The 26561-nt window shown below is 42.4% G+C and overlaps 1 protein-coding gene across 10 annotated transcripts in view; it reads left to right on the top strand.

The window, feature by feature from the left end:
- The window catches only part of NFIA (nuclear factor I A), a 255094-nt gene that overhangs the window by 140085 nt on the left and 88448 nt on the right, over positions 1 to 26561 (top strand). For all 10 annotated transcript variants that reach the window (XM_080406410.1, XM_080406411.1, XM_080406409.1 and 7 more), the window contains one exon: positions 24181 to 24255. In XM_080406410.1, the coding sequence (XP_080262536.1) occupies positions 24181 to 24255 (75 nt within the window). The remainder of the gene's footprint in view (positions 1 to 24180; positions 24256 to 26561) is intronic.

Below are 26561 nucleotides of genomic sequence, written 5' to 3'. Positions count from 1 at the left end.
TTCATCTCTAAACATACCATCTTAAAACATTTCTGTTGTTTCTGAAAGACAGTGCCTAATTTCCCTTATCAATCGTGTTCACAGATATTCTAATTTGTAGCCAAAGGATTGTGAGGTTAAGAGAAGAACTGACTAAACTGTGATTCTTGTTCTGCCAAATCTTCTATTTTTTTGGTGGGGAATATGTTGCCTATGTTGATTAAATCATATTTTAATTTAGAATGTATTAGGCACCAAGCATGTTATTATTTCATGTTTAGATAATATTCTTTCACAGCTATTAAACCACAGTTCTTCTTACCCTGCAGTTTCTTAGTCTTAAGGAAGCCTGTTACACAACAACCTCCCCGAAAAGCAGCAATGTCAGTGTTTAATAATGTAAAATCTGTTAAGAGCCTAGTGAAATGAAATATCTCTCATTTGGAGCCTGACTTCTCCTTGTAAAACAAGCTTTTAGTGAATTCTTGGAACTTTCCTGGTGACCTGCAAAAGGTACTTTTTTTTTAATAAACAGGAAAAAGATTTTTCTTTTTCTCAGTTTTACTAAAGGGTATTTTTCCCCACCACAGCAGAAGCCTCCTAACTGATTACGCACCTTTTGCAGTGTCTGTGTGGGAGATTTTCTTTACAAATGCATCTAACGCAGCCGGCTGGCCCTAAAGGGGTTGCTCCCCCTGGGCAGACGCTGAGCTCATTCTCAGCACACACAGCCCCCACTTGCAGTGTACCCAGTGTGTAGATCAACAGAGATCTGCAGCTCTTATCTACTGAACGTGAGGATGAAAGCAAAACTGCAGGCTTTAGAAAATGAAAAACTGCACGCACAGAAACGGACACAATAAATCATATTAACTGCGTTGTTCTACGCTTGCTGTAGACCCACTTCCACAGGGCCTGATCCAAATCCCTCCAGAGTCAATGGGAGTCTCGTAATTGATTTTACTGAGAGTGGGAATGAGCCCGCACAGAGAGGAATTTTTTTTTTTAATCAAAGAAAAATAGTATTGTGAATAATCCTATTCCCACTGATGCTAACAGCTGAATGACCAGATTGAGGGCAGATTTGGAATAATTTTGCATGTATTTCTGGAAGGCACAAAGAAGTGTATCGATTAAGTACTACCTTTTACATTCATGCATTCCTTCATTTTAAAAAAATAAATCTTTAAAGGCCTTGTGAGGGTTATACAGCCTCTCTACTTGCCTGTTAATATCCTTTCTGTTCCACTCCATAAATTCTAGAGCTATTTATTATACACATATATTTTGCATACCTTGAGTAATGTAGGTTCAAAAGGGTCAACTATACAGCCCTGAAAAAGAAGGCCTACTACTACAGATTTTAATTTATCATTCTAAATTGTATGTGTTATTTTGGAAAGCCTGTATGTCTAACCTTCATTAAAGTGAAGTTCATGGGAAAAAAAGGTTTTCTTTTGGAGAACCACTCCTTTTTTCTAGCGGGCTTTACAGTTGCATTTTCTGGAGCAGAATCATCACAGAGAAGATGGTGACGTCTTCTGCTCTCAGTGATGGCTTTAACACCAACTCTAGCCTTTTCTTCAGCCTTCGTTACGCCAGAATAGTTTTCAGGGATTCACTTACCTGATCACTACTGCAAAAATTTTCAGAAATATTAAGTATTTAATTTTTTTTTAGCGAGGGAGATATCCAGCATGATGGTCATGAAAAGCAAACATGCAGGCGAGACAGGGCTCATTCATGTATGCATGGTCCAAGGTCCCCATGTCTTGTCCTGCAACTGGGAGGGGTAAAGCTAACACGCAACTGAACAGTGTGCACAGTGCTGCTGTCTGTCAGGTCTGTTAGCATAGGAAAGAGCTTCTTGAGAAGGGGAAGAAACCCCAGAATTTGTCTTGTTTGTTATGTAGGTGAGGAAATTTGCAGGAGGGGTGATGAGAGAGGCCAGCAACTTCATTTGAAAGGCAGGAGCATGTTCTGATGTCCTGATATTTTGCTCAAATGAGGTTTTTTTCTGACCAGCTGGGTGGAACACCCGTGTGGAAAATTCCCCACTTTTGTAGTTGCCTAATGGTATGTAAAAGCTTCATTTCAGTTGGCACCGCAAAATGATTTTGCAATTCACCCAATCAAAAAAAAAAAAGTTTATTGATTTTAAAAGCTTGTTAAATGTGCTGGTTTAGTTTTGTATTTTATAAACAAACTAGTTTTCAGTGAACTGACGATAACAAAATGGCTAGTCTGATGTAGCAAAGTGACTGCATGCCTGGGGATCAGGAACAACTGAATTCCCGGCTCAGCACTGCCATGGACTCTCTGTAGGACTTTTATTCTCACTTTCAGTCGTGGAAATGGCTATCGGATAGATTTTCTTTTTGTAAGTAGGATTATTTTAAACTTTTGTAGGAAAACTTTTCAGTCTTTTTGTCTGCAAAGTGGGGATATTTGTGACACTAGCTTTCAGAGATTCATTGAATATTAAAAGTCAAATCCTGCTTTGCTCCAGCTGGAGTTTAACTCTGGAGAAAGGCAAGAAGGGTGTAGCACAAACTGGTTAATAATTGTGGCACAGCACTGTGTTGCTGCTGTCAGTAAATGGATGTCAGACATCCACCAGGCAGTGTTTGTGTTTGATGTAGTAGTACTGACGAATTAATAACTGCAGCATAAAGGTACACACAAAATGTGCTGTGTAAAGCAGAAGAATGCTGTGTCATTTTCTACAGACAAGTGATGTCTCTCGAGCATGTGGTATTGTGATTTGATAACTCAAAGTTGGTGGCACACTACTGTAATTGTAGATTAGCAAATTATTTTTTAAAAAGTTGGTAAATTCTCCCATTTCAAGTGAATGTGACAGCATTCATTACTACAGCTGATTACACATGTGTGCCAAATTCATTGCTCAAACAATTTCTGTAGAGGGAGAGGCATTTATCTAAAAAATGAAAATGTTTAATGCCCAAACCAATTGCTTTCTAGTTTTAATGTATTCTTGCTGCTTTGAGCTGCAAGTACCTTAACAGCACTGCAGGAAATGAAAGGCACATTGTTCTTTGTAACATTAAAAAAAAAAAAAAGAAAAAAGAAAAACAATGATGTACGGTAACTCACAGAACTCGTTTTTCAACCCTGCAGTAATTACACTGGACTTGTAAATATCATCTGTGAATTCTTTGCTTAAGTAGGGCAGGACTTGAGTATTAAACCTTAAAAAAAAATTTTAAGTATATGCTTACTTTTCCATGCCTAAAAGCATAAAGGAAGAAATTCTAGTCTTTAAGCTGTGGGGGAAAGAAAAGGCAATAGTGGGAACATACGGAAAGAGAAGTTTCCTTTTCTTCTTCTCTAAGCAAGGCTGGTCATGGCAGGCGTAACACCGCTCTGGCTGCAAGGAAGGAGGGGATTATGTGCAACCTGGTAAAATGCAAAAGCAGCTTGTGGAAAGACCTCTCTGCCTTGACAAACAGGGTGCAAACTGCAGACCCTTTCTATACGCTTTTGTTCTGGCCCCAGAACCTGGCATTCTCATTTTGTGCAGTGAGGTAGCTTCAGCCAGTGGAGGTGGTGCCTGGCCGGCCTGAGTGTTAGGCACTCTCCTCGGATGCAGAGTTCAAACCCTCCTCTAAAGCTGAAGCGGGCAGAGGACGTAACTGTTCTTTGTGCTTGTCTCCATCACTCAACCACAATGTAAACGGTAGCTGAGAGCCCTTCAATTCCTTCAACAGCCAAATTTTAAACTAGTATAAATATACTGTCTTCCAAGGGCATCCCTTCTTCTCAGGTCATACTTAACCTTCCATCTCCGTTACTTCAGGTGGAGTCCAGCTGCCTTGTGGGACTGAACTGATGCCAACCAGCTTAACGCTTACCAGGGTGATGCTGCAAGTGCAGCAGGACTTGAGGTGTCTGGAGGGTCAGCTGTCCTTGGATAGGCACCTTGATTCCCACCTGAGCAGTGCACGGGCATGAGCAGTTCTCTGTATACACAATGCTGAAACTGGTACTGTTAGAAAGTACATCGTCTCAGTTGACTAGCATTCCTGAAACACCTCGTTTGCAGCAGATAACCAAGCCTTGCAGGAAAAGTTTTCTATCAGTTACAGTTGCAAACAGGGTAATACAGTAATGGCAGCTTTTATTAGTGTTCTTGATCTTGGGATCATTTGCATCAGAATCTTATAAATGCAAGAAGACTCTCCTCTCTTGTTTACAGGGCAATACTGAGGAGTTATCACAGCCTGAGGGACTAATCTAAAATTAACTTTGCTTCAGAAAAAGCTTTTAAAAAAAAAGCCCTTAGCATTTTCAATGAGGAATCTCATAGCTGGCGGTGAAGTTAAAGCTCCTGGTGATGTCAGCTTGTTTGCACCTTTGTAACTTGCCAGGACCAAATTCTGAATGGATTTGCACCCTTATGGATCATGTTGTCTGCCGGGAACAGCAATGGGGAACTTTGTCCAGGCTTGAAAGCTCCGGCTGAGCAGGGGAGCCCTGGTGGGGCTGGTCTCTTCTGCCTTCCCACGGACTAGACAGAATTGGCTGTGGATTCAAATAGGACCCATCAGCTGATGAAGGTCCAACCTGTGTTTTATCACCCCCTGAGAGAGAGTACATGTAGGCAGTTCTGAGAGCCAGCATCTCCCAAGGAAACAAAAGCAGATATGTCTGGTTATAAATTTAACTTGTGTGATTCAGTCTTGCATTTTTTTCATTTTCTTTCATTACAGATAGATCTCAACAGGAACTAGAAATACAGTGTTTTAATCATAATAGTCTAGAGCTGAAACTTTGCAGCAACCAGCTGTATTTTCCAGCCAGTTTCATAACTGTCATGAAGAAGCAACTGAATAATTAGGAAAGAAACACCATTTTCCCCTTTATTACCATATTTTCTTTGAGATTCGTACTCAAAGTCAAAAGATTTTGTCATTTAGATTGTGAGGCACAGTTACACCATTTCCAGGATTTAGTGGGTCCTCTGCTAGGCTCAGGATTTAGCCTGCTTAATCAGTAGCTGGCACTCTCTTGAGGGGAGCCAGTGACGGCAACAGCGAAGGGTGTTGACTGTCAGTCGGGTGAGATACGTGGTCGTCAATCAGGGTCAGTTCTGCAGCCTCTGCTGGGGCCGAGTGGAGAGCCTTTCTCATCAGTGACCTGCAGTGTCTGAGACTTGGGGATTGACAGAGGACTTCAGTTTTCACTGTTGCTAACCATTAACCTTCACAAGCAAAGCATTCCCACAAAAAATTCATCCAAGGCGAGTATGACAGGAAATATTCAAAGCATGAAATGAATGCTTATAGCATGACAAAGCAGTGCTTGAAAGACACGAAACGTTCATTACGCTTGGAATGGCTGAATGCTGCAAAGGAAAGGAGAAATAAAAATGTGGCTACAGTATAGATTTTTATTTCTTCATATGTGTGTACAGGAAAAAGGCAATGAACCTTTCCAGTGGATAAGGTGCATAAATACAGCTGGGATTATTCTAAGTCATTTCAAAATATATTTATATTCTGTTGCTCCGTTCCTTTCTGTGTATATTTATCCACAAGATAACAGCAAGGGCCATCTAGAGGGCAGCTTGGAAATGGGCTGGCCAGGAGCCCCGTCCTAGGAAGCTCCTGTGCCCTGGGGAGGTGAGTTTCCCCACCTTGCTCTGCAGGGCCAAGGCTTTTCTTGGCCTCGCAGCAGTGCCAGGTTGCTGCCCTTCCTCTGCCGCAGCACTGGGCTGGGGGCGGGCAGCCATGGCAGGGCGCTGACCCCGTGCCGGCCCCTTCTACCCATGCCCTGCCTTGGCGTGTTGAGAGGTGCCTCGGTGCTAACTTTAACCAGTCCTCCTGGGATCTTGGGAAGGGCGGCTAGAGCTGTGAGCAATCTCCAGGTTTCACTACAACCATACTTTTTGTCATGACTTCTTGAGAGACTTGCTGTTTAATTAACAGCTGAGAGTTGTGTTGCATCAGAGTAATTGCTACTGCCAGAGCGGACCACAGGCTGAAGGATGCTTTTGAATACCATGCTTGCCCACCAAGAAGCTGGGCACTTAGGGAAAGAAGTTTATTTGTGGTATGGGCATCGTTTTAATTTTCTGTCCAGTAGAGAGAGGATTTTATTAGTGGGAAGAGAATGTGATGCCAAGGCCTAACTTGCAAAACAAAACCCCAAACCTATCTATTTGTCTTTCGATGTAGGAATTTCCTAATGCTTGTAATGTAAGACAAAGGGAAAATTTTACTTGCAGGAAAATTGCCTTCCACAATAACCAAGAAAAAAAACACAAAACGCCCACACCAGAGCAGCATGATCCAAAATGTGAACTTTTTACGCCTCCCCAACCTTCTAGGTTAGGCTTCCAACCAAGTGATCTTTTATTATCAACATGATATACCCTTGACATAATTTGGCGCAGTAAAGCTTCTTCTGCTGAACTCGTGATTTCATTTACTAGATCTGATGAAAGTTCTGTGAACCACAGTAAAATGTGATAATTAGTAGTTTAATTCTTTTAGGGTGTGCGTATTAATTGAAAAGGCTTGAACTATAAATACAGGGCCTGTGGATAAAAGCACACTCTGAAATCAGTCGCTTATCCAAAGTATTCATTACTTCACATCTATTTAGGTAGTGTCTCTTTGCAGCAGTGCCAGTCGGCTGTTGAAGTGAGTGGGAGCCCTCCACTCAGAGATCGCAACAGCAAAATCCAGGCTGCCTCGCCGCTGCCTCTCATGCGATCGGAAGCACTCTCAGGCCAAAACTTTGCCCTCTGTGGTCAAACCACTGGAAGATGAAAATGTGTGCTGGGAGCTGTGCTCTGCAGATGGTGAAGCACTGGCTCTCTCGCTGTGCAAGCTGCAGGAGACAGAAAGGTGCCGAAGGCAGCGTTTACCGGCCAGCCACCGCATCCTCCTCTCCCGCTTAAGGTGGAGGCGGTGGCGGGTGGTGGCAGTGGGTGGCAGACTGCCTGTCTCTGGCAGCTGAGCGGGGGAACTCTTTCTGCTGCTCAACAAGTCCACCAGAGCATCAGAGCTCCCCCCACGATTCGAGTCCCAGCCAGCCTGGCACTTTGTAACAAACTGTATTTTTACTCCTGTTTACAAATTTACCCTTCACCATACCTGGGACCGTTGGCACCTTAACCTTGAGCCAGAGCTTGGTTCATTTGGATGTGAATGTTGGAGTGTAGCCCACGGCCACCAAGAGCTGCCATAAGGGATCGTGCTTTCTCTCTTGTGCTCATGTGTTCTTTTGTTCTGACATCCTGACCGACACAGGAGGTGTTCTGTTGACTGTAGGCCTTTCCAAAGAGATATCTGTTCTATGAAAACCTATGCTGTTATTTCACACCTTCCTCTGGTTTCCGTGTGTGGTGTAGTGCCTGGATGTATCATACCTGGTTTTACAGGTACAAGGTGATTTTCATTCAAATGGATTTCAGCCTTCATAGTCATATTTGGTTTACACACTCAAAAAAAAAAAATATCTGCATACTGTAGATTCATGGGTTAATCAGGTGTTTTCCAAGTAGCCTTGATTTTGTAAGTCTAAAGCTATGTACGTGAGCAAAGAGGTGCACATGAAGAGCAATGCACAACTGAAATCTGTATGCTGAACTGTTGGTGTTGTCAAGGGAGAGCACTTTGGTGAGACCAAGCTCCCAGAAAAAGCCCCATCACTTCTATAGCTAATTAGATACTATTTTTTAATTGCAGAAGTTGCTAGATAGGAAATGGAACAAAAGTTTAGGGTGACTCTCACTGAGCTGTGAGAATAAAATCCCCTCCAAAGTCTGGCCGTAGTGTGACTGAAATGGAAAAATACCAGATCTGTTTCTTGGAAAGTGAGAAGGAGACTTTTATTTGCAATGGTTTGCAAATATTTTCCCAGGAGCAACATAGTGAGCGTGGCAAAAGGGGGCAGGAGGAAGGTGAGGCGAGTGAGCCACGCTTGTGAACATACTCCTTTAACTCTGCTATTGTTATCTCCTACATAAAGGGCGCCACGCGTTGTTTACAGCAGTTCATGTTATTCATGTCTGCTCCTTTTTCTTCTGTCAGTGCCGTATCTTCAGTTATATGCCTTTTTTTCTGGGTTATGATAGTGTCCAGATAGATTTTGGCGGTGGGGTGGTAGAAAGGTGCCAGTTGATTAAATGTGCTGCTTACTATGTGCATTTCATGTCTGCTGTCTTAACATTTTTTTGTTAACCACTGTTGCAACTGAAGAAAATGCTGAAGTTTGACAGTTGGGAGTTACTGCCGAGTATGTGCTGTAAACTATATCATCCCTCTGCCTTCTCCCTTTCTCCCCCTCCTGCTGAAACCAAGTGATTTATAAAATGCCTTCACATTCTTGAGTGAGTTCACACTATCACCTCCAGGCACTGCACTGAGGAGTCTTAGGAGTGGATGGGAAACACAGATCTGATAGCTGGTATTTTTCTCTGGAAGGGGTTGGGGGGGGCTGGGGGGGGGGGGGCGCTGATTACATTTAAAGGAGAAAAGTTTCCCGCTGTGCCCCAGAGTGAATCTGTAGTCAGTGGAGTACTTTCTAGTAAACAAGCAATGTATGTGGTTATAGTGGGCTTTTATTATTACACACTGCTATTGTTTTCCATTTTCCTAAGATTTAATTAATGAAGTAATTTTAGAGTGTCTCTAATCATCACCTCCCACCCTCCCTCACTCATACTTAAATCAAGGGAATCTGCTGCAAGGCACACTCTGGGGTGAGGAGCCGGCACCTAGCTCCTGTCACTGGCAAAAGGAGGTACAAGAAAACGATACGGCTGCTACAGGGGATCCAAATATTTTCCTTCTCTCTCTCTGGCCTTTGCAGAAGGCATGACTGGCACCCCAAGCCCTGGCTGCAGTGTGCCCTCCCGTGGGCTCACTGCCATGTCCCCCCTGCCCCAACCCACTGCAGCGCTGCGTGACAGAGGGAGAAGTGGTGCTTTGGTGGTGCAGTGTCTCACCAGGTGAGCCAGGGGATGGGCCAGTAGTTTTCTACTAGCCAGGCACAAGGAGGTCAACACCATCTTTCAGACCATGGTGGGTCAAACCCTTTGCTGGCATTTCTTCACCCAGGATCATAAGGAAGGAATAACTTGTGTAGCTTGTAACACACATTCATAGAGAATCTAGACCTCTGTCCCTGTTATTTTTCTACTTCAGTTCCTTACTCTTAAAATTTTAGCTGTAACAGAAGGCTCTTTGACAGCTGCATCCCCATCTGAAAACCTGCTGGTGTTTGGGGGGTGTCCCCACCTGACCAGCTTTGCAGTGCAGACCACCTGCAATTTTCCCACATGTTATACCTCAAAGCCCGTAAAAATCAGGGAATTTGCTTTCAGAACATTTCCAATAGCAGAATGCAGAGAGATAGCTGGGTCCCCCATGCCGTACAGAGGGGAGCCAATTTTATCATACAGCAGAGCATGCCATCGCTTGAGCTGCTGGAGGAAGGGAAGAGGTGAGAAGCAGGAGAGGATGGACAGCAGCTTGATGGACTGAGGTGGCTGCGGTTTTGAGGCAGGAGGGGAACTCCACAGATTTTTGTGAGGAAAGGCTCAGAGCAGTGGTATGGTAGTGCCCCACAGCTCAATTTAAAGCAATAATAAAAGGGGCTGGAAAGGGTATGACAACCTGAGCGAACAGCTGAGGAATGAAGCAGCCCTGTATTAGTGAATCCAGATTTCTGTCTGTCATGGCCATGAAGAATGCATTTGCAGTAGGACTGGGAGCCGTCCACTGTTAGAAGGAAAGAGAAGTAAAGATCATCCCGTGTACAATATAAATATAAGTTGTTATTACTACTATTGCTATGTCAGCCGTAAACTGTTCCCATGAGAACAGAGATGCAACATCATTGAAAAAGAATGTCTTACTGTGAAATGGGCAGCAGAAACACTGTGGCATTATCTGCCGGGGAGTGAATTTACCTTAGTGATAGATCATTATTCCCTCCTGCGAATGAACCAGATGAAGTACAGGAACACAAGGATAACTCAGCAATACTTGTATTTTACAGTCTTCTGAATTAAACAAACAAACACAAAAAAAAGTAGCCAGATATAAATGTAAGGATAGAGGAGCATGGCATATCAAAAGAGATTGCCTGTGGCAAGATAAGCAAAATTTCTTTCAGGTTTCTGCCAACATGTTATATGGACTAATGCTTGGATTTCATCCCACCTAACATTAGGCATTAAAACGAAACACCAGCTATGAACCTAAAATCCTCACTCTCCCTCTGTAATCAATGGAGATACTGGGTCTTCTGGGAATTCATCTCTCTCTCTCTCTGTTGAACCTCAGGGACATTTAAAACCAAGATGTTTCAGGTTAATGCTGTAATTTTAATGAGATTCTGCTGCTAGAGGAAGTTACCCACCCCTCTTCTGCCTATTGGAAAAGCCAGAGTAGACAGTTTGCTGCAAGAGCGAAGGTGGATCTAGCAGGGCACATTGACTTGGTTGAATGATTTCTTTTTGGTAAAAGGGTGGATGGTGTATTTACTGTTCACGTGTACTTTCCTCCCTTTCTCTTTTTCTCTTGACTTCTACAAAACAGGAGTTTCTTAGGTAAATTAACATTGTGGAGAAGTGTTTATGTGCTCTGTGGAAGAATGTGTCTAGGGATGGGCATACTGGCAGCAAGAACTTCCTTCTCAACTCTTCCAGTGAAGTTTTGTTCTAAACTGCCCAAATGGAGCCATTATTCAAAAGTTAAAATGTTCTGTTCCATTTCTTGTTTTCATTCTTTTATGTGTCTGGGGACTAAACTGCTGTGAAAAAAAGCCCATTCTCACAGGATGTCTTGCCTAATTTTGCAGACAAGAGGGGTTCAGCTATTCCAATTACGAGGAGATAAGAATCTGAAATGTTGGGATCATATCCATCCTGAGCTGAACTCTGAATCTTCCAAAGTCCATCCATCATTATTTTTTCCTTTTTTTCTGTATTTCAGTAATGCGAGCAAAGAAGGAACAGAGAAGAAATGGATGTTTATGCATTATAAACCATAATGGATGGGTTTCCTTTTTACTTGAGTTGCTTTAGTTTAATGTAAAGGTCCCTGTGAGTGGAATTCCTTTTCCATTTTCATTCTTTCTGCCTGCTCAACTGCCACTCATCAGCAAAAGGTCTGCCTTTCATGTAAAGTCAGTCACAGTACAAAGTCTCATAATTCACATGCAGAGTACTGTTAGAACAAGTCTGATGGCAGTTGCGGGGCAGGTGAGCCAGGCTGCTAAGCATGGTCCAAAATATGACATCCTGGCCCCTGCAGTATCTTCAGATTGTCTTACATTGATACAGATAGGGTGTCTGACACCGCACTGCCACATTTCTGCATCCCTGTGTATCGTACTATGCCACACAGGACTGACTGCTGGGAACAAGTAGGAGGGTCTAGAGAGGCAAGCCTCCTACTGTAAGAAGAGGACTGCACAGGCTTGGCTGACCAACCCAGCCTCTAGCAACAGATTAATCTCAGGTCTTCACCTTTATACCAAAAGTGTGTCTAAGTTGCTGGAGGCAGCCTTCTGGAGTGAGACATCCCACCACTGTCGTCTCAATTCCTTGAGGCACCTCCCCTGGAACCACCACATCTGCTACACATGGGATGAACACGTGAAATTAGATAAGGACTAAGAAGGCCCCTCTCTGCCCCTTCTGTTTACTTTGTTAATCTTGAATCCCTCACAATACACTCACAATTAGTGAACTCTGAGTCCCTCTTTGGGCTCCAGTCTGAGCAGATTACACAGAGAAAATAAATTTGGTCTGTGTTCTGGCCTGACCTTGGCCTGAACCTGAGAAAGTGAATGCCCCTATCACACCAACATGTGTCTGTAGAAGTACAGTAAACACAAACAGGGGTCACTGTCCCTCTCTGTCGTACAGCCCAGGCCAGGAGTCTAGAGTTTTGGGCTGGCCGCCCAAGCACTTGTTAATAAATGTCCATTCTTAGTCTGTAAAGGAATGTAGACAGGGCATCCTGCCCTACAAAACACAAACTTAGAATAAAACAGAAAGAGAGTCTAAGTCATCATGCGGAGCTCTGCTGCTGGTTTCCACATCCAGCAGTCTTTTCTCACTGGACTTATGCTGCTAGTTTGGGACTTGGCTGGGGGGAATCATCCACTAAGACACTGTGGGTTGTCCACCATTGTCTGTAAGCGTAGTTGTCTGCCTAACCCCAAGTGCATCAGTCCCTGGGAAGTCAATCAATAAGTCTGTGGGGCTTCCTCCTCAATACTTGGAGGAGGCAGAGCCCTGGCAGAGCCCGGGCTGTGAGGCAGGAGATCCTGGATCACCCAGTGTGGGGGTTGTGTTGCTTCTAGGGTTGTGCAGTACTTTGCCTGTGCATCTTCGCAGTCCCAGCGGAGTCAGTCAGAGACATATTGGGGGGATGACACGTTCCTTGTGGAGACTCATCAGTGCCTTTGCTAGTCATTCCATCCTTTTGTTCTTCTCTGGACACGTCCTACATAACTAAGATGGAGTTGGTGCAGACCTTGGTGGCCATCCAGAGATTCTGTGGTCGGTGGAGGCCGCTTTGTTCTCTGCTAGCAGGCAATGAGGACAACCCCTTCAGTTCCCATCCCTCAGTATGTAGCGTCTCTGTGGAGAGGGTGACACTGCTCTGGGTGTCACTGCTGTCTGGACAGGAGTTGTAAGCCCAGACTTGTTGGGCACATGGTGTTTGCCAACAGCAGCCTAAACTGCATCCAAAGCATCAAGTTTTGTGTTCTAGGTCTTGTGCAAGCTTGACGCATCCCTAAACAAGTATTACTGTGCTTCCTGACCCATCCCTTTCTGTCTTCTCTGCCACCAGCATACCAGAGCTTTATTCCGGAGACTTACCTTGGTACCCTGCTGTCCAAGGTGAGACAGCCCAGGTGCTTCTGGACAAAAGCTCATGAGGTTTCCCCCATCTTCCATGCAGGGATGTCTCAGGGTGGCCCTGACTGAACTTTGTGAGCTCAGTAATGTGGACAGTCAAGGACAGAACGTATGTGTGTTGTCACACTGTGTCTAGCAGGAAGTCTCTTTCATTCCCAGCCACAGAGATAACTAACACGTAAACCTAGTGGAAGTCGGCCTACTTGGGACTAAAAGTTGTTGAAGTGGAGAAATTACTGTTCTGTACAAAGAACAGAGGAGTAACAGCCTTCGGGAGAGAAAACCCCAAGCAATACAATGGAAAGGACAATAGGTAAACAGTAACATGATTTGCATGGGGTTTATCGTAAATTGAAGTTTGCTCACCAGTGCTGTCAGCAGAGGAGGTGTAAGAAGCAGCTCTGAAGGGAGACGAAAGCCTGTGGGGAAAAGTGGAGGTGGCTGATCCTGTGACTTAGCTTCCATGCCCAGCATCTTTATTTTCACATCATATTTATACTATCTAATCTTCAGCAGATATTTCTACAGCTTCCATTATCATGGTGTCCAGCCACAGTCTTTTAAAACTGCTTTGGTGTAAAGAGAGAGGAGTGCCAGAAAGGGAGGATGAGAGGAAACAGCTGATTAAGTCACCGGGGTTTGTGTCCATATCACCCAGCAAAGCTGAGCAGGAAGGCTGCCTGCCCTTGCCTGACCCTGGCCCCGGCAGCTCCTCCTGGATGCTGGGCTTTTCTAGAGAATTCTGCCACATGCTCCTAATACATGGATTATTCCTATAACTGTAAACTAACATGCAAACACCCAACACTTCTTTTTATAGCCCCCTAATTCTGTGTCCACAAGGCTTCAGACTCCCTTGGTTCAGCTCCGAGCATGTCCGCAGAGGAGCCTTGGCGGGTACACTTAGCTACCACCAGCCGAGGGAGGGTTTTATAGTTCCTAAAATAATTACAGCATCGCTGAGTCTAGTTGTATAATTTCTTGGCAATATACTAATTAAAACTAGATATTTACACACAACACTTATTTAAACTTAAGACTTATTGAAAAGAACCTGCATACTTATAATAGCTATATATCATGGCTTTATCGAGGACCGTGTTTTTCATGCAGATTGAGTTCTCGAGCGCTGTTATTAACATAAATGAGCCCACGGCTTTATGTTCAGGACCGAATACTACCAGGGCATCTGAATCATCCTGGTATTTCATTTCACCATCTAAAATTATTTTTAAAGCACTACATTTTTTTAACTTGCTGTATTATGGCAATTAGAAAACGCTCTGTGTTTACTAGGAACAGAAAGTCCAGCAGAGCTGAGTGTTTAATGTGATGAATAGTGTTAGGAGCTCAAAGAAAAGTCAGATGTGTGTCGGCACTTATCAAAGCTGTTCTGCTGCTCAGAATGACTGTTCGTGATACTTGTTTCATGATAAACTTCCTCAGAACATGATGTTACTGGAAAAAAAATGATCCACTCTGAGAAATACGCAGGTGACACAGTTGAGTCAGCAGCTTGCAACAGTGACACAGGCTTACGTTTATAAAAATCCCCACTGAACTTTTGTCTCCCGCGTGCGTATATCATAGCCTTAAAATCTGTTGCCACAAAAGTGTCCCGTTTCTTGTCTTCACTCGGTAACTGTTTAACAAAAATCTTCCCACCACCCTGATGAAGAGGTAGATTCCTGGGCTTAAAAGTCTTAATAGTCACAAAACTTTCCTCTTTCATAAGTAATTCACCATATAAATATTAGTAACTCCGGTGACCACTGATAACCCTGGGGAAATGATAAACATGGAAAAAGAACAGACCACTGTGGAAACCAGAAAATCCTACCTCCCATATGAGAGGGTTTAATTATTGAAGTTGCAAGCATTTCCCCGTGCACAAGCATCTCGGCATTCATAGGTGGAAAGTACCTCATGCTGTGTTTGAAATATCAACTGGATTTAAAAGAAGGCTTTGTGCTTCACTATGGACCTTTCTTAGCCTCCTGCAGATGGTCCCTATTGCTGAAAAGAGACATGACTTGTGAGACGGGGAGACCTCCGTGCCATTTTTTCGTGCTGCTGTAATCCTGCTTTACACCCATGAAGGACTTCAGCCCTTAAGCCCTTACCCTCTTTCTCCTAAATATTAAAATTATTTTCCTGAGTGTCATACCGTATTAAAGCAGAATGAAAATGGGTTTAACAATTGCTGGCATGGGGCTTCTGTACAGCATGTGTGTCACAAATCATGTCACTTTTCAGCAATAGGGCTGCTGCCAGCGGGAGGCTCAGAAATGCTCATGTTAATCAAAAATTTTAATTTCAAATCAAATTGACAGTTTACACATGGTGAGAAATGCTTCTCACCATGTGATATTTCAGTATGCTACACTGGGCAAAATGGGTGCACTTTCCTGTTAAGAATTTTGACTGCAGTATCTGCAAATTTATGGGTTTCAGTGTATTGGGTATGGTGAGTAGTTGATCTAAGGGAGCCCCTTGGAGAATAGGAGACAGAAGGGTTTTCATGCAGCCTGGCACTGGTGAGACGCTGTTGGCACATGCTGCTGGAGAAATGACAGGTATTCAATAAACATCACTATGGTTAAGAGGAAGATTTAAAGGAGGGAGGGGCTGCAGTGCTATAAACAGGATTTGAAACAAATGTGCTTATTTCAGTCTGTGATTAGTCTGAATACCTAAGTATTCCACACCAGTTTTTAAATATCCTTACATTTATTTTCACACTGATGTTCTTCACACAGCATCGACAATAATATTTATGGCATTAATACTGTAGCTAAATTCTAATTTGAAGTAGTGGAAACCCAAGTAAACTCTGCACGTATCGAGGCATGCTCCATTGGTGTGAAGACCAGAACGCAGCTACATATCGTGCTTACGGCATGCGGCCCCAGCATCAGCTCCTACAAGCCCTTACTTCTGCCAGCAGCTTCCTGGAAGTCAGCGAACAAAATTCAGGAGGCAAAATTGCAGTCAATACTTGATGAGGAATAAGGGGAGCAAGGACAGTTGATGGAGCATGTGTGATTGGCCCCAGACAAACAAGTCATAGAGACCGATGTTTTTAGGCTGTACCAGAAATGGGATGCTGGAGAAGAATGACTAGCTGAAAAGAAATTATCCCTACACTGTTCTCTTTAGGAGGTTTTTCAGCTCTCTGCAGGGTCCTGAGGTTAATGTGATGCCTAGCTCATGACATTGGGGCTTTCATTTTAAAAAGGCCTTGAAGGGGAAAGGAATGGGGGTGGCAGTACCCACCTTCACGTATCTCCCCCTCCAGTGGCCCGTACTTATCGTTCGTCTGCAAGGGTGCAAAGGTGGGTGGGTGCCCATTGCTGGCAGCCTGGGGAGCGCCAAGCAGCAGCACATGCCATCAGCATCCCCGGGAAGCTCAGGGAAACCGGGTGGTTTCTCTGGGCTCATTTGGACACTGAGTCATGCTTCAAACTGAGAAGCCAAACTGGCAATATCACCGCAGACCTTGGAGATCACAGCTGTCATTACTCTTGTAACCAGGGTTGATATGAAAATATGAAGATAAATAACTCCTTCATATTATTATTTTCAGGGAGGCAGGCTTTTCTTTTTATTACTCTTTTTATTGTTGGATGCCATAAATATTCCAGAATGATTATCCCAGGGTAGATTTCATCTCATTTACTTCGAAAGGCTTTTGAGGAGGCACATTATTTTATAAGCTGCCAAATGAGTATGACCATTTATAATGATTTTTCTTATTTTCTTTAATATTTGCTTTTTGGATTGAGGAGCTGAAATCAAAATATGCTAATTTAAGACATCTGTTGTTTTTCAAGCTATAGGCCCCTATCGGTATTAATGCAATTTATTTATCAAATTGGTTATATGGTAGAGAGGGATATTCTAAATTTTTATCATTATATGAAAAAACTATTTAACTGATTTCTCACCCATGTGAGTACCAAAAAGTACCCTACAATGTTAGGAAACATCAGAAACGGAAAACCGCAGCAGACATCTTAGGTCTTGTAGTGGTTGCCATTGCACAAGCTCCTTAACTTGAACTTGAAGGGCTTTCAATGTTTAAAGGCGGCCTTTGTCTTCAAGAGAAAGGAACTATCCGTGTGCCCTCCATTTGGACAAAATCTGACATGATTGATTCCAATCTATGATCGGTTCATTAACGGTAATAAGTTGCCATTAATTCCACTATCTCTGCACTTAAATACAAAATGAGCTGAGCCTCCTAAGAGCTGAAGCCGCTGTGGATCCGTGCAGGATCAGGCTGTTGGTGACACAGCCAGCCTGATACACATTTGCTCTGATCCACGTTTATGAATTTGCAACCCAGACTCTGGAGCTCAATATGACACATACTGAAATAATAATTAGGTGTTGTTACTATCAGAGATTCTAAAATGCCGTGGATATGAAAGCAACGTGCAGTGAGACGTTAGATGTGTATTTCTGTTCTGATTCAGCTCTGAAGAACACCCATCGTGACGGGTTGGGTGGGTTCCCTAGTGAAGGCGTGAGAGTCCTTTCTCCAGGCCGCCTCGCAGTGCCTTCAGATGTTGGTTCCCAAAGGCCACCAAGAGTTTGCAAACTGGAGCACTGGTATCAGAAGTGCACCCACGAAAACTCGCAGCACTTCACAATTCTACTGTCTGCTAGATACAGACGTTTTAGCTAAAAACCAAAAAGGCAAATCATTTACCAATGGTTTTGCATATTGTGAAGGGTTAACAAAACTTTCATTATCACACTCTATTAAGCCAGGACCAGGAAACAATTTCTAATCAACACTCGGATCTGGGCAGGGATTGTGCAGTCTTTTGTAGGAGGCCTCAGATCTGTGTTCTCTATTCTCACATGCTCACTTCCAGCTGTTGTCATTGAAATCCCACATAATCTCCCTGGGTCAAAGGGCAGTCATCCATGACTGCCGCTGTTAGGAGGTTATGCTGATTTCTGTTGTCAAATATTGGCCCTTTTCTCTTTCAATCACTCCCATTCTACTTTTTTTAACAAGAAAGATCCAGCCTAGAATTGTATTACATGACTTTAAAGTCTTAAAAGTGTTCCTCTATTGTACTAACACGACATGCCCTGGACGGTCTAATCCATCCTGCTATGGGCCACAAAGAAAGTTCTGGTGCTTCTTAAAACCTCAGCCAAAGGCAGGTAGCGAGCCGGAGAGAATAACGGCGTGTGCGACATGTGGGCCAGCAGTTGTTTCATACAAAAATGTGTAATTTGTCCAAGGTGAGCTATTGCTATGGCATTAAAATTAAATTGGAAATAACAAGCCGAAACAGAATTAGGAGCATTTGTCAGGGAACAGGAGAGGTTTCTGTATCACCTTGAATGTATAATTTCTTGCTTAACTCTTCTATAAAAGGTCCATTAATTAAAAATGTGGTCTAATTTACCATTAAAGGTTTATCATTTACAAATTTGAGGAATGCATTTTGTACAACGCAATTAAAATGAGGCCACTATGCCAGCTCTGGAGATCGGTATTTGGGGTCTGTAGTTAAACGCAGATTTCATTACAGCTATACCTGTCTTCCACCTGAATGGGAGAGACATTCATATGGACAGAGTATTGTGGCTGCGATAGATGGTCTCTTTGGCCCCCACATTTTTTTTAGCTACGAAGCTGACAGACGCTGTGTGGCCCCATGGATCTAGCTTCCCATTTCCGTCATGGGATAGTAATTCTTGGTGAGAGAGATACTGCTGTTGAACCCGGGCAGGGTGTGAGGATACAAGTGCTTAGGCAGGGGCTGGTCACAGCCCCGGGTTCTCTCGCCGGCCACCCATGCTTGCCCTGGAGGTGGAAGCTTCCCAGAAGCAAAGTACATCTTCCTCCCTGTGCGTGCCCAGGGCATGGGACCACCATGCCAGGCTGCCTGCGGCACCCTGTGTCTGTGCAGGGGCATGTGTTTCTGGAAGGGAACGCATAGGGCTGGGTCAGACCAGGCTTAATAAACTCGCCTTCCAATTAAGCAGAACGTAAATGTTCCGAAGGTCTTGACTGAAGCACGCACACTCTCTCCTTTCCTTTTTTTGCTGGAGAATGCAGATTAGGACTAACTCTGTCACTCCCATCCTCCTCAGCCAGTGCAGCTGTGGAACAGCTAATCTTTTGGGAATCCTCGGGGTGATCCGGGTTCCCTCTGATAACGTCCCCTCTCTCAAGGCCTGCATGTGCTGTGTGATACAGACATTAATTTTCTAATCAATATTATTGCTCCACATTGTTTGTGAAACATGGGATTATCTAGATAGAGGATAAACCCAAAAGGAATCAAGTTGCACTTTGAGCAGAGACGGCTTTTCTTTTAATCAGGCATTTGGTTAAGATAATAGGCTTGAGACCCTAATTGATTATTACTATTTTAAGGTTTTAAGATGGCTATGTATAGTGAGATGCGGAACATGAAAAAGGCTTTAGAAATGGCTTCAGTGCTAGTCTGAGGGACTTGTGTAATTTCAAAACACTGAAAAGGAATCAAAGTCTCCCAAAAAGCTGTTCTCCAAAGCTCCATTGTCAGTCAAACTGTAGTGGAAAATAAATAACTGGATTTGGACTTTTTCATCTTCAAAGGAGTAACTCTTTCCTGATTTAATTTAAGCTTGGATTTCAGGAAACCAGCTGTATCTCTGTTTAGAAAATACCTTGTATATTTGTGGTGCAATCTAACTATTTTATACTAAAAAAAATACTGTTGGATTACACAGGGAAGCCTGCTAATTAAATAACAATAATACCTTGAGCACCTTGAAAACATCTTCTGATATTCAATTAAGGAACAATAACCCGATGAACTTTAACCTATAGACCATATTCAGACTTTCTACATAAAAGTAATTGCATCAGTCATGATTTTCTCAAGCTACAACACAAGCTCTTGATTGGTAGCTCAACGTCTGAGACTCCTTTTTACAGCATTAATTGGGAAAGCAGACAATACTCTCCCTGTAAACTAGATTTTAGGACGAAGGTTAGTTGCCTTTGTACACGTTTACTCATTGAAATAGGAATGTTTGCTTAATAATTCAAAACAAATAGCATTAGACAACAAGTCCTAATCCTGATTTCTCCTCTGCCAGTGTAAATTAGGAGAAAATGAGGTGAAACTCTATTTGATCAGTGTAGAAAGACTTGTTTAAAACTTCTTTGAGATCAGAATTAGGCTCCAGCGATTCAAGCCTTTTCTTCTGGCATCTTTACTGGGATCTAAAAGAAGAATATGTAAATCACATTTTGAATTTTCTCCCCAATTAAAGCAGTCATCAAGTTATGGAAAGATGTTTTTCATGTGGTACTTGTTACAATACTGTTGCATCGCATTTGTATGCTATACCAAACGTGTGATTGGGTAATGGCATATTATTTATTAGTTAGTATCCAGATCTGCTTTATTCATTTGGTCTTATTAGCCTAGGGTTTTTTCCCGCTCAGGAGGGAAAAAATGGTCATCTCGTGAGCCGAAGTGAGGGCTTGCGTAATGAGCTACCTCCTAGCTGCACCTAGACTTGAGTTGAAGGAATGATTCAACAGTATGTTTAAATGCCTGCTTAACTTTGTCAGCCCATCTTTATTTGGCAGAGCAAATAAGCATGTGCTTTAGTCAAGCATGTGATTAAAATTAAACACGTGCTCTAACTGCTTTGCTGAGTCAGGGCCTGCCTTGGCTAGCCAGGTGTCTTAATTTATACCCAGAATTTCAGTGAATGAGCTCTCTTAGATTTTTATAAAGTGAGTTAAAATTCTCTCATCCTCATTTTGAACATCTGCTTTACTACCAAAATGTGACTGTCGCACAAAGCTGTGGAGATAACCCGATCATATACAGCAATTTCAATATCCTATCTTTGGGGTATTTAGCAAAAGTATCACAGTGCACGTATTTCAGTAAAGTGCCGTATGAAAAGTAAATCTTGCAAGCTTTTGAGATGTTTAATCATCTTTTCAGTGAAAGAGCTAGTTAATGCTAACATCTGCATATGTAATTGCTTGACTTTACCTTTTTTTTCTCATTCAGAATTAAGTGGAACAGCCAAATTGATATATTTTTGCATTTTGACCCCAGTTAATAAGCGTGAAATACTTACTTCACATATTTTGTCAGTCCTGCTATTTTCCCAGTCATTCTCCTTTTACAAGTCTAGCTTCTTTGTCCTTTTTCTCTGATTTTCTTCTTGCACTGTTATCACAGCTCAGCAAAAGCTACAGTCTTGGGCCTGGATTTTGCAATCTGAACTGTCCAGGAAGACCTTTCAACTTTCATGGAGTTCTACTGAACTGTGAATACACAGACCAACCATGCATCAAAATGAGCTCAAGATACAGCTTTAAGCCTAGGGCATTGCTTTTAGGGGTATCGAGATATTATTAATGATTGGTGAGACGAGCCCCTGATTTCCTAATGTTTATAAGTAAATAACAAATTGGAGAATTGTGAAATTCACCTTTCATTTGTGAAATGTTTATCTTCAGTATCGAAGGATGAAAATCTAATCACTCTCATTGCGTGCTGTTGTTTAATGATTACTAATAACTGTGCGCGCATAAGACATGTTCCTACAGAAGTGGACATTTCTAGTGTACCCGGCAAATTAAGAATAATGAAGGTAGCAGGCCCAAACTAACTTAGTCAACTTTTCTTATGCCCTGTGGGACCCTGAGACCTAGAATGTATTTAAAACCATTCTGTGGCATTTTCATTTCTGGTTTTTGTCTCTGTTTGGTAGGTTAAGGTAACATGGCTAGGTGTGCGACAGTCATGCTTTTATTGGATGATTACAAAGAGCTCTAGGTTTTCCTTTAAAAAATCAATCAAATGTCCTACTGTAGCTGTAATTTGTTTTTTTTTTTATTTTCATATTTAAATTTCACTTTCCCTCTTAGTGTGGTAGGAATCTGCCTGAGAAATGCAGGTGGAAGTGGACACCAGAGCAGAGCCAGTATGGTGCACTGTGAAAAAAAAACACGTGACAGATGTTTGTAGCATTGCTGAATGCGCTTCTGGAAGTTGCTCAGATACTGTCATGATGAGCACAGTATGAGAAGTTATATACCATAGACTGACTTCGCTACCAAGGGCTCTGTGGAGTAGTAAGCGTCCTGGCCCTGGTCCAGCAAGGCACTTAAGCATATGCTTAATTTTAGGCACATGAGTGGTTTCAGTGAAGACCTAAGAGAATTATTTTTAATTCACAGATCATTTAATTCAATAGGCAGGTCTGCTGCAGCATATGAAAAGTAGATCTTCATATTAAAAATACTTGGGAAATTTTCAATGAACAAAGGTCGTGTATGGCCAGCAACCACTTCTAAAAAGCAGAATGATGTAGTCATCACCTTTATTATGGTAAAATACAAAGCAGATCAGCAAAAGCATTTACAATTGTCTGAGAGCTATTTCTAAGTTGAAAATAAGGAAAAATAAAAGCTTGTAAGAACATTTTTTCATTTGAAGTAGAGAAAAATTTATTCTCTTGATGTAAATAAAAACCTTGTTTGCAGATTGAGGAATTTGTTTGTGTTGAATTTCAGCATCAATTTCAATATTTTATAGTACATTTATCTACAGCTGGAGCATGACAGATTTGTGTATATTTATATGTTTGTGTACATAATACATATGTATACACACATACACAAGGATGCCCAAAGATATACATATACACAGTTTGAAAACTCATCATTATTGCTGAAGTATAAAAACATGCCTGATGCAGAAACTTGTCTCAAGTCTGTTAGCTTAGCAACTGCGTTCATCTGGCACTGTAGAATCCTCACAGAAACAAGGAAGTTCTTCTGTGCAGGAGTTTGCTGAGCCCTTGACTGGAGGTGAATGGCTGACCTCACACCAGATCCCTCCCAAACCTTTCCCTGACGTGTTTCCTGACATGTCACCCTCCGTAGTCCTGCACACAAGATGTATTCCTTTTACTTCCCATTCTGCAGGTAGAAATGGCAATGGGATATGTTGGTTTTTTTAAGAAAAAAAAACAGAAGAAAGCCAGGGAACCAAATGTGCAGCTTGCCTTAGTCCTGTTGCTCTGGTCATTAGAGGAGGGTGCACAGGTATTGCTGGGATGAGCATGGGGTACGGTAGAATATACTGAATGTAGGGAAATGGTACTAAATCTGGCAAACAATTAACGACAGAGCAGATGGTGCCCCTGCAAAACATTCAATAATATATGTGTGCGTGCGCTGGAATCAGTGACTCTAAGTAGGACAACCTAAAAAGGTATGCCACTTATCCTGTGGGCAAGTAGGACTTTACAGTTCTTTTAATAATCTCTTTATCCTGAGGTTTCTCCTTTGACCCTGATTTCAAAAGCAGGAGGTCATCTGGCCGACTAACCGCAGACCTGTAATTGAAGTCCCAATATGTCCCGTGTGAACTGCTGTATCCCACTCCACACGCTTACACTGGGTTGCAGCCTTAAAGCTGCTCCTTTTGTAATTGATCATACCCGTGAAAATTAAATGAACATTTGGTGGTAGGCATGTTTTCAGAGAAGAAGGAAAATACTGTTATGTAAAGTGTAATAACATTTTGATACCAAGTGTAGAGGCATTCCTTGCACAGGGGAGGTGAGTGTGGAAGTGTGCACCCTGGTTCAAAAAGACAACCCAAAGCTGAAAGTTAATACCTTTCTTAGGCAGTGATTTATTTTCATTTCTGAAAGCTAGTTTTAAATGTTAGAATATTTTGGGGGGTGGGAGGTGCAGAAAGGCATTAATTTACTTCTTTTTAACCAGCTGCTGTTTTAAAACTTCCCTAGTGTAGCCTTAGAAAAATGAAGAGTACATCTTTAAATCTTGTTTTGTTTGAATGAATGGGTAGATAATCCTGATCAGATGTTTCTTTAGAGAATAATGTTTAAAACGATTATGGAACTTAGCTGTCCTGTCTGTTTCCTAGGTACAGTATTTTCATTTCAATTGTGAAGTCATTAGGGGTCATCCAAGGTAACCGTTTATTAAAATAGTCCTCTTTTGTTTCAGATTTCCTGTTGAGATGCTTTAACATGTAAAAATCTCCCTGCTGATGTGTCATGTTAGCTTTCTTAACCTCTAGATAGAAACCACAAAGCAGCCTACATAGCTGTATGACTAGTTACCCACCTACATAAACAATAATTACTGCTAAGTGGGAAATTAGATGTCACATTTTAAGTCTAAATGAAAGTAAAGTATTTGAGAATACTGTCATTAAATGCTTAAAGCTAATCGCAGTTCTCTCACTCTGTTTGTTTTGTAGGACATTTGGGCTTCCAGGACAGTTTTGTCACATCAGGTGTTTTCAGTGTGACTGAGCTAGTAAGAGTCTCACAAAGTAAGTATTATTTTGTGGCCAGTTTATGTGGTTTCTGCAATCCCAGGTTTTTTTTCTTTGATTCTTATCATGCCCCTTCCCCAATTCAGAAACAACATCTTGAAAATTGAGAGTCTTCTCCCCACTTCTTGCCAGTGGACAGTGTTTATGTGCCATGTCTTTTAATGTGGGAAAATAAAACAGTGTAATTTTAAAAAGTAAATTAAAAAGTTTTAATTCTGCAAACTTGCATGCGCAAGTTGGCAAGCTCTTCTGGTACCCAGCTGAAAATGGGCAGACTGTATCAGAGTGCAGACAAATGCTCACAAAAATTGGCTTACCCGGTGGGTCCCTTGCAGGATCCAAGGACTGTATTTTAACCAGACCTCTAGAAATGACATGATCTGTGCACATAAGCCTGGGAATTTTCTTATGCTGCTTTTGCACGTTGTGTTCATCCATGCCATGCATACCTGTGTACACCTGCAAATTGATGGACTCATTAATAAGGCCAACAACTGTACCAACCTCAGCTCTGATAATCTCCGTGGTGCAGAGGCATACATCTTGACTTCACAAGGCCTGCATTTTCCATTAACTGTATGGAATTCTGTCTTCTAGAAGGATTTGTTTTTTGACCTTTAAAGAATGCTAATGCCCCCAGCATGAATGACACACTGCAGCATGATCATTACAGGCTTGTCAATACTCACTAACAACAGTGAATTAAGAGTACCTGTCACCACCCTGTTCCATTGATCAAAGGTGCATTGATTGTATATTGCTATGACATAATCTAGATAGTCCAAGGAGAGAGTATGGATGGTCTCTCGCAAGAGAGACTACTGGTAAGCCAGGGCCGTAGGTACTAGGTCTTTCAGGACCTTTTCTGCAGCTAGTGCAGAGCTATGCAGGAACATCACATTGCCACCAATTGCCACTGTGCCAGGTAAACCACGCAACTACGTGCCTCTTTAAAACCTTAGGGTTTGTAACCAATCTCTCCAGCACAGACAGTAATAAAAATCGTTCCGCTCCTAGGTAGCAGGAATATTTGTTTGTCTGCTGGCTCTGAGCATGTAGTTTTAAGTCCTTCTGGGGCTGGAATCTAACTGGCACAAACCTAGCAGAGGATTCGTGGTTTTGAGTCAGAACACAGAGCTTCTGTAAGGATTTTCCTGTTCTATTTCCTCTTTCAGAAAGACTTGCCGTAGCTAGTAAATTGGTTTATATTCAAAAATAGGATGCTACAAGGAAAGCATGACATCTTTGTGGGAGATACATGAATGTCAGTTACCTGTGCTGGGAGGAGATGAGAGAGAGAGAGAGAGAGAGAGAGAAAGTTTGAGGCAGGCATTTCTCCTGGGTTTTCCTCCCTGACAACTGGTGGGAATTTTGTGAGAACAACAAAGTTAAGAGGACTTAGAAGTCAAGAGGAGCTGCTGAGTGCTCAGCACATTTGCAAATCAGTTCACTTACTGAAGTGCTTAAATAGGGACTTTGACATCTAGCTCACTGTACTGTGTACACTAATTTGCTGGTATCTGCAGCCACGGTGGACAAAACCAAGCTGTTGCCAATCTTTGAATGTCTCCGTGTTATGTCACTGTATTTCAGTATGAGAGTTCAGATTTTTGAAGCCCAAAGGATTCACCCTCCCCCTCTGTAAGGCATCTCACTTCACCACAATCTTATCTTCACTGTAGGAACCCTACACAGCAAAACTGCCTCTGGACTCTGTCAGCCAAGCTTCATGTGTGCACAGGACAGGGCTGCTACCAAAAGTGCCCCCATTCAGGACTTGATCCTTCACAGCCAGCCCCAGTCCCAGCCTCCCTGAGAGTTTGGCATTGACCTCATAAGCATCGTGTTTCATGATATTTTTCATGATATCATTTTCCATGATACTTTATCATAACTAAGCTAAAACATCGTGTATCAGAAATCTTAGCATTCAGCATGTTTTGCAAACTATGAACTGTGTCTGAGATGTTCCTTCTGCTTGCCATTGAAGTGCACCACCTCCAAGGATGGAGCACCTGCATGCAGGAAGAGCAGGACAGACATGAACTTTATTGGAAATAAGAAGGGTGTTGGTGGACAAAATGGGCAAAATAAAAAGATTTAGCTTTTATCTGTTCCAGACACAGGGGTTTGCGCGCTTTAATAACCCTGGGAGGTCAAGACCTCGGTTTTATATCCCGTCTACAAGCCAGCACCTCTACCAAAAATAGTGTCCCCAAAGCATATCGGGATATCACTTCAGAACTGACTCAGAGGGAAGTGTGCCAGCAACTGATTTAGCTACACTGCTTTTGGTAGCACCC

Source organism: Falco punctatus, assembly GCF_963210335.1.
Source record: "Falco punctatus genome assembly, chromosome: 11".
Taxonomy (NCBI): Eukaryota; Metazoa; Chordata; class Aves; order Falconiformes; family Falconidae; genus Falco; species Falco punctatus.
The sequence above is the reverse complement of the archived record's forward strand: the minus strand, read 5'-3'. Positions and strand labels throughout refer to the sequence as shown.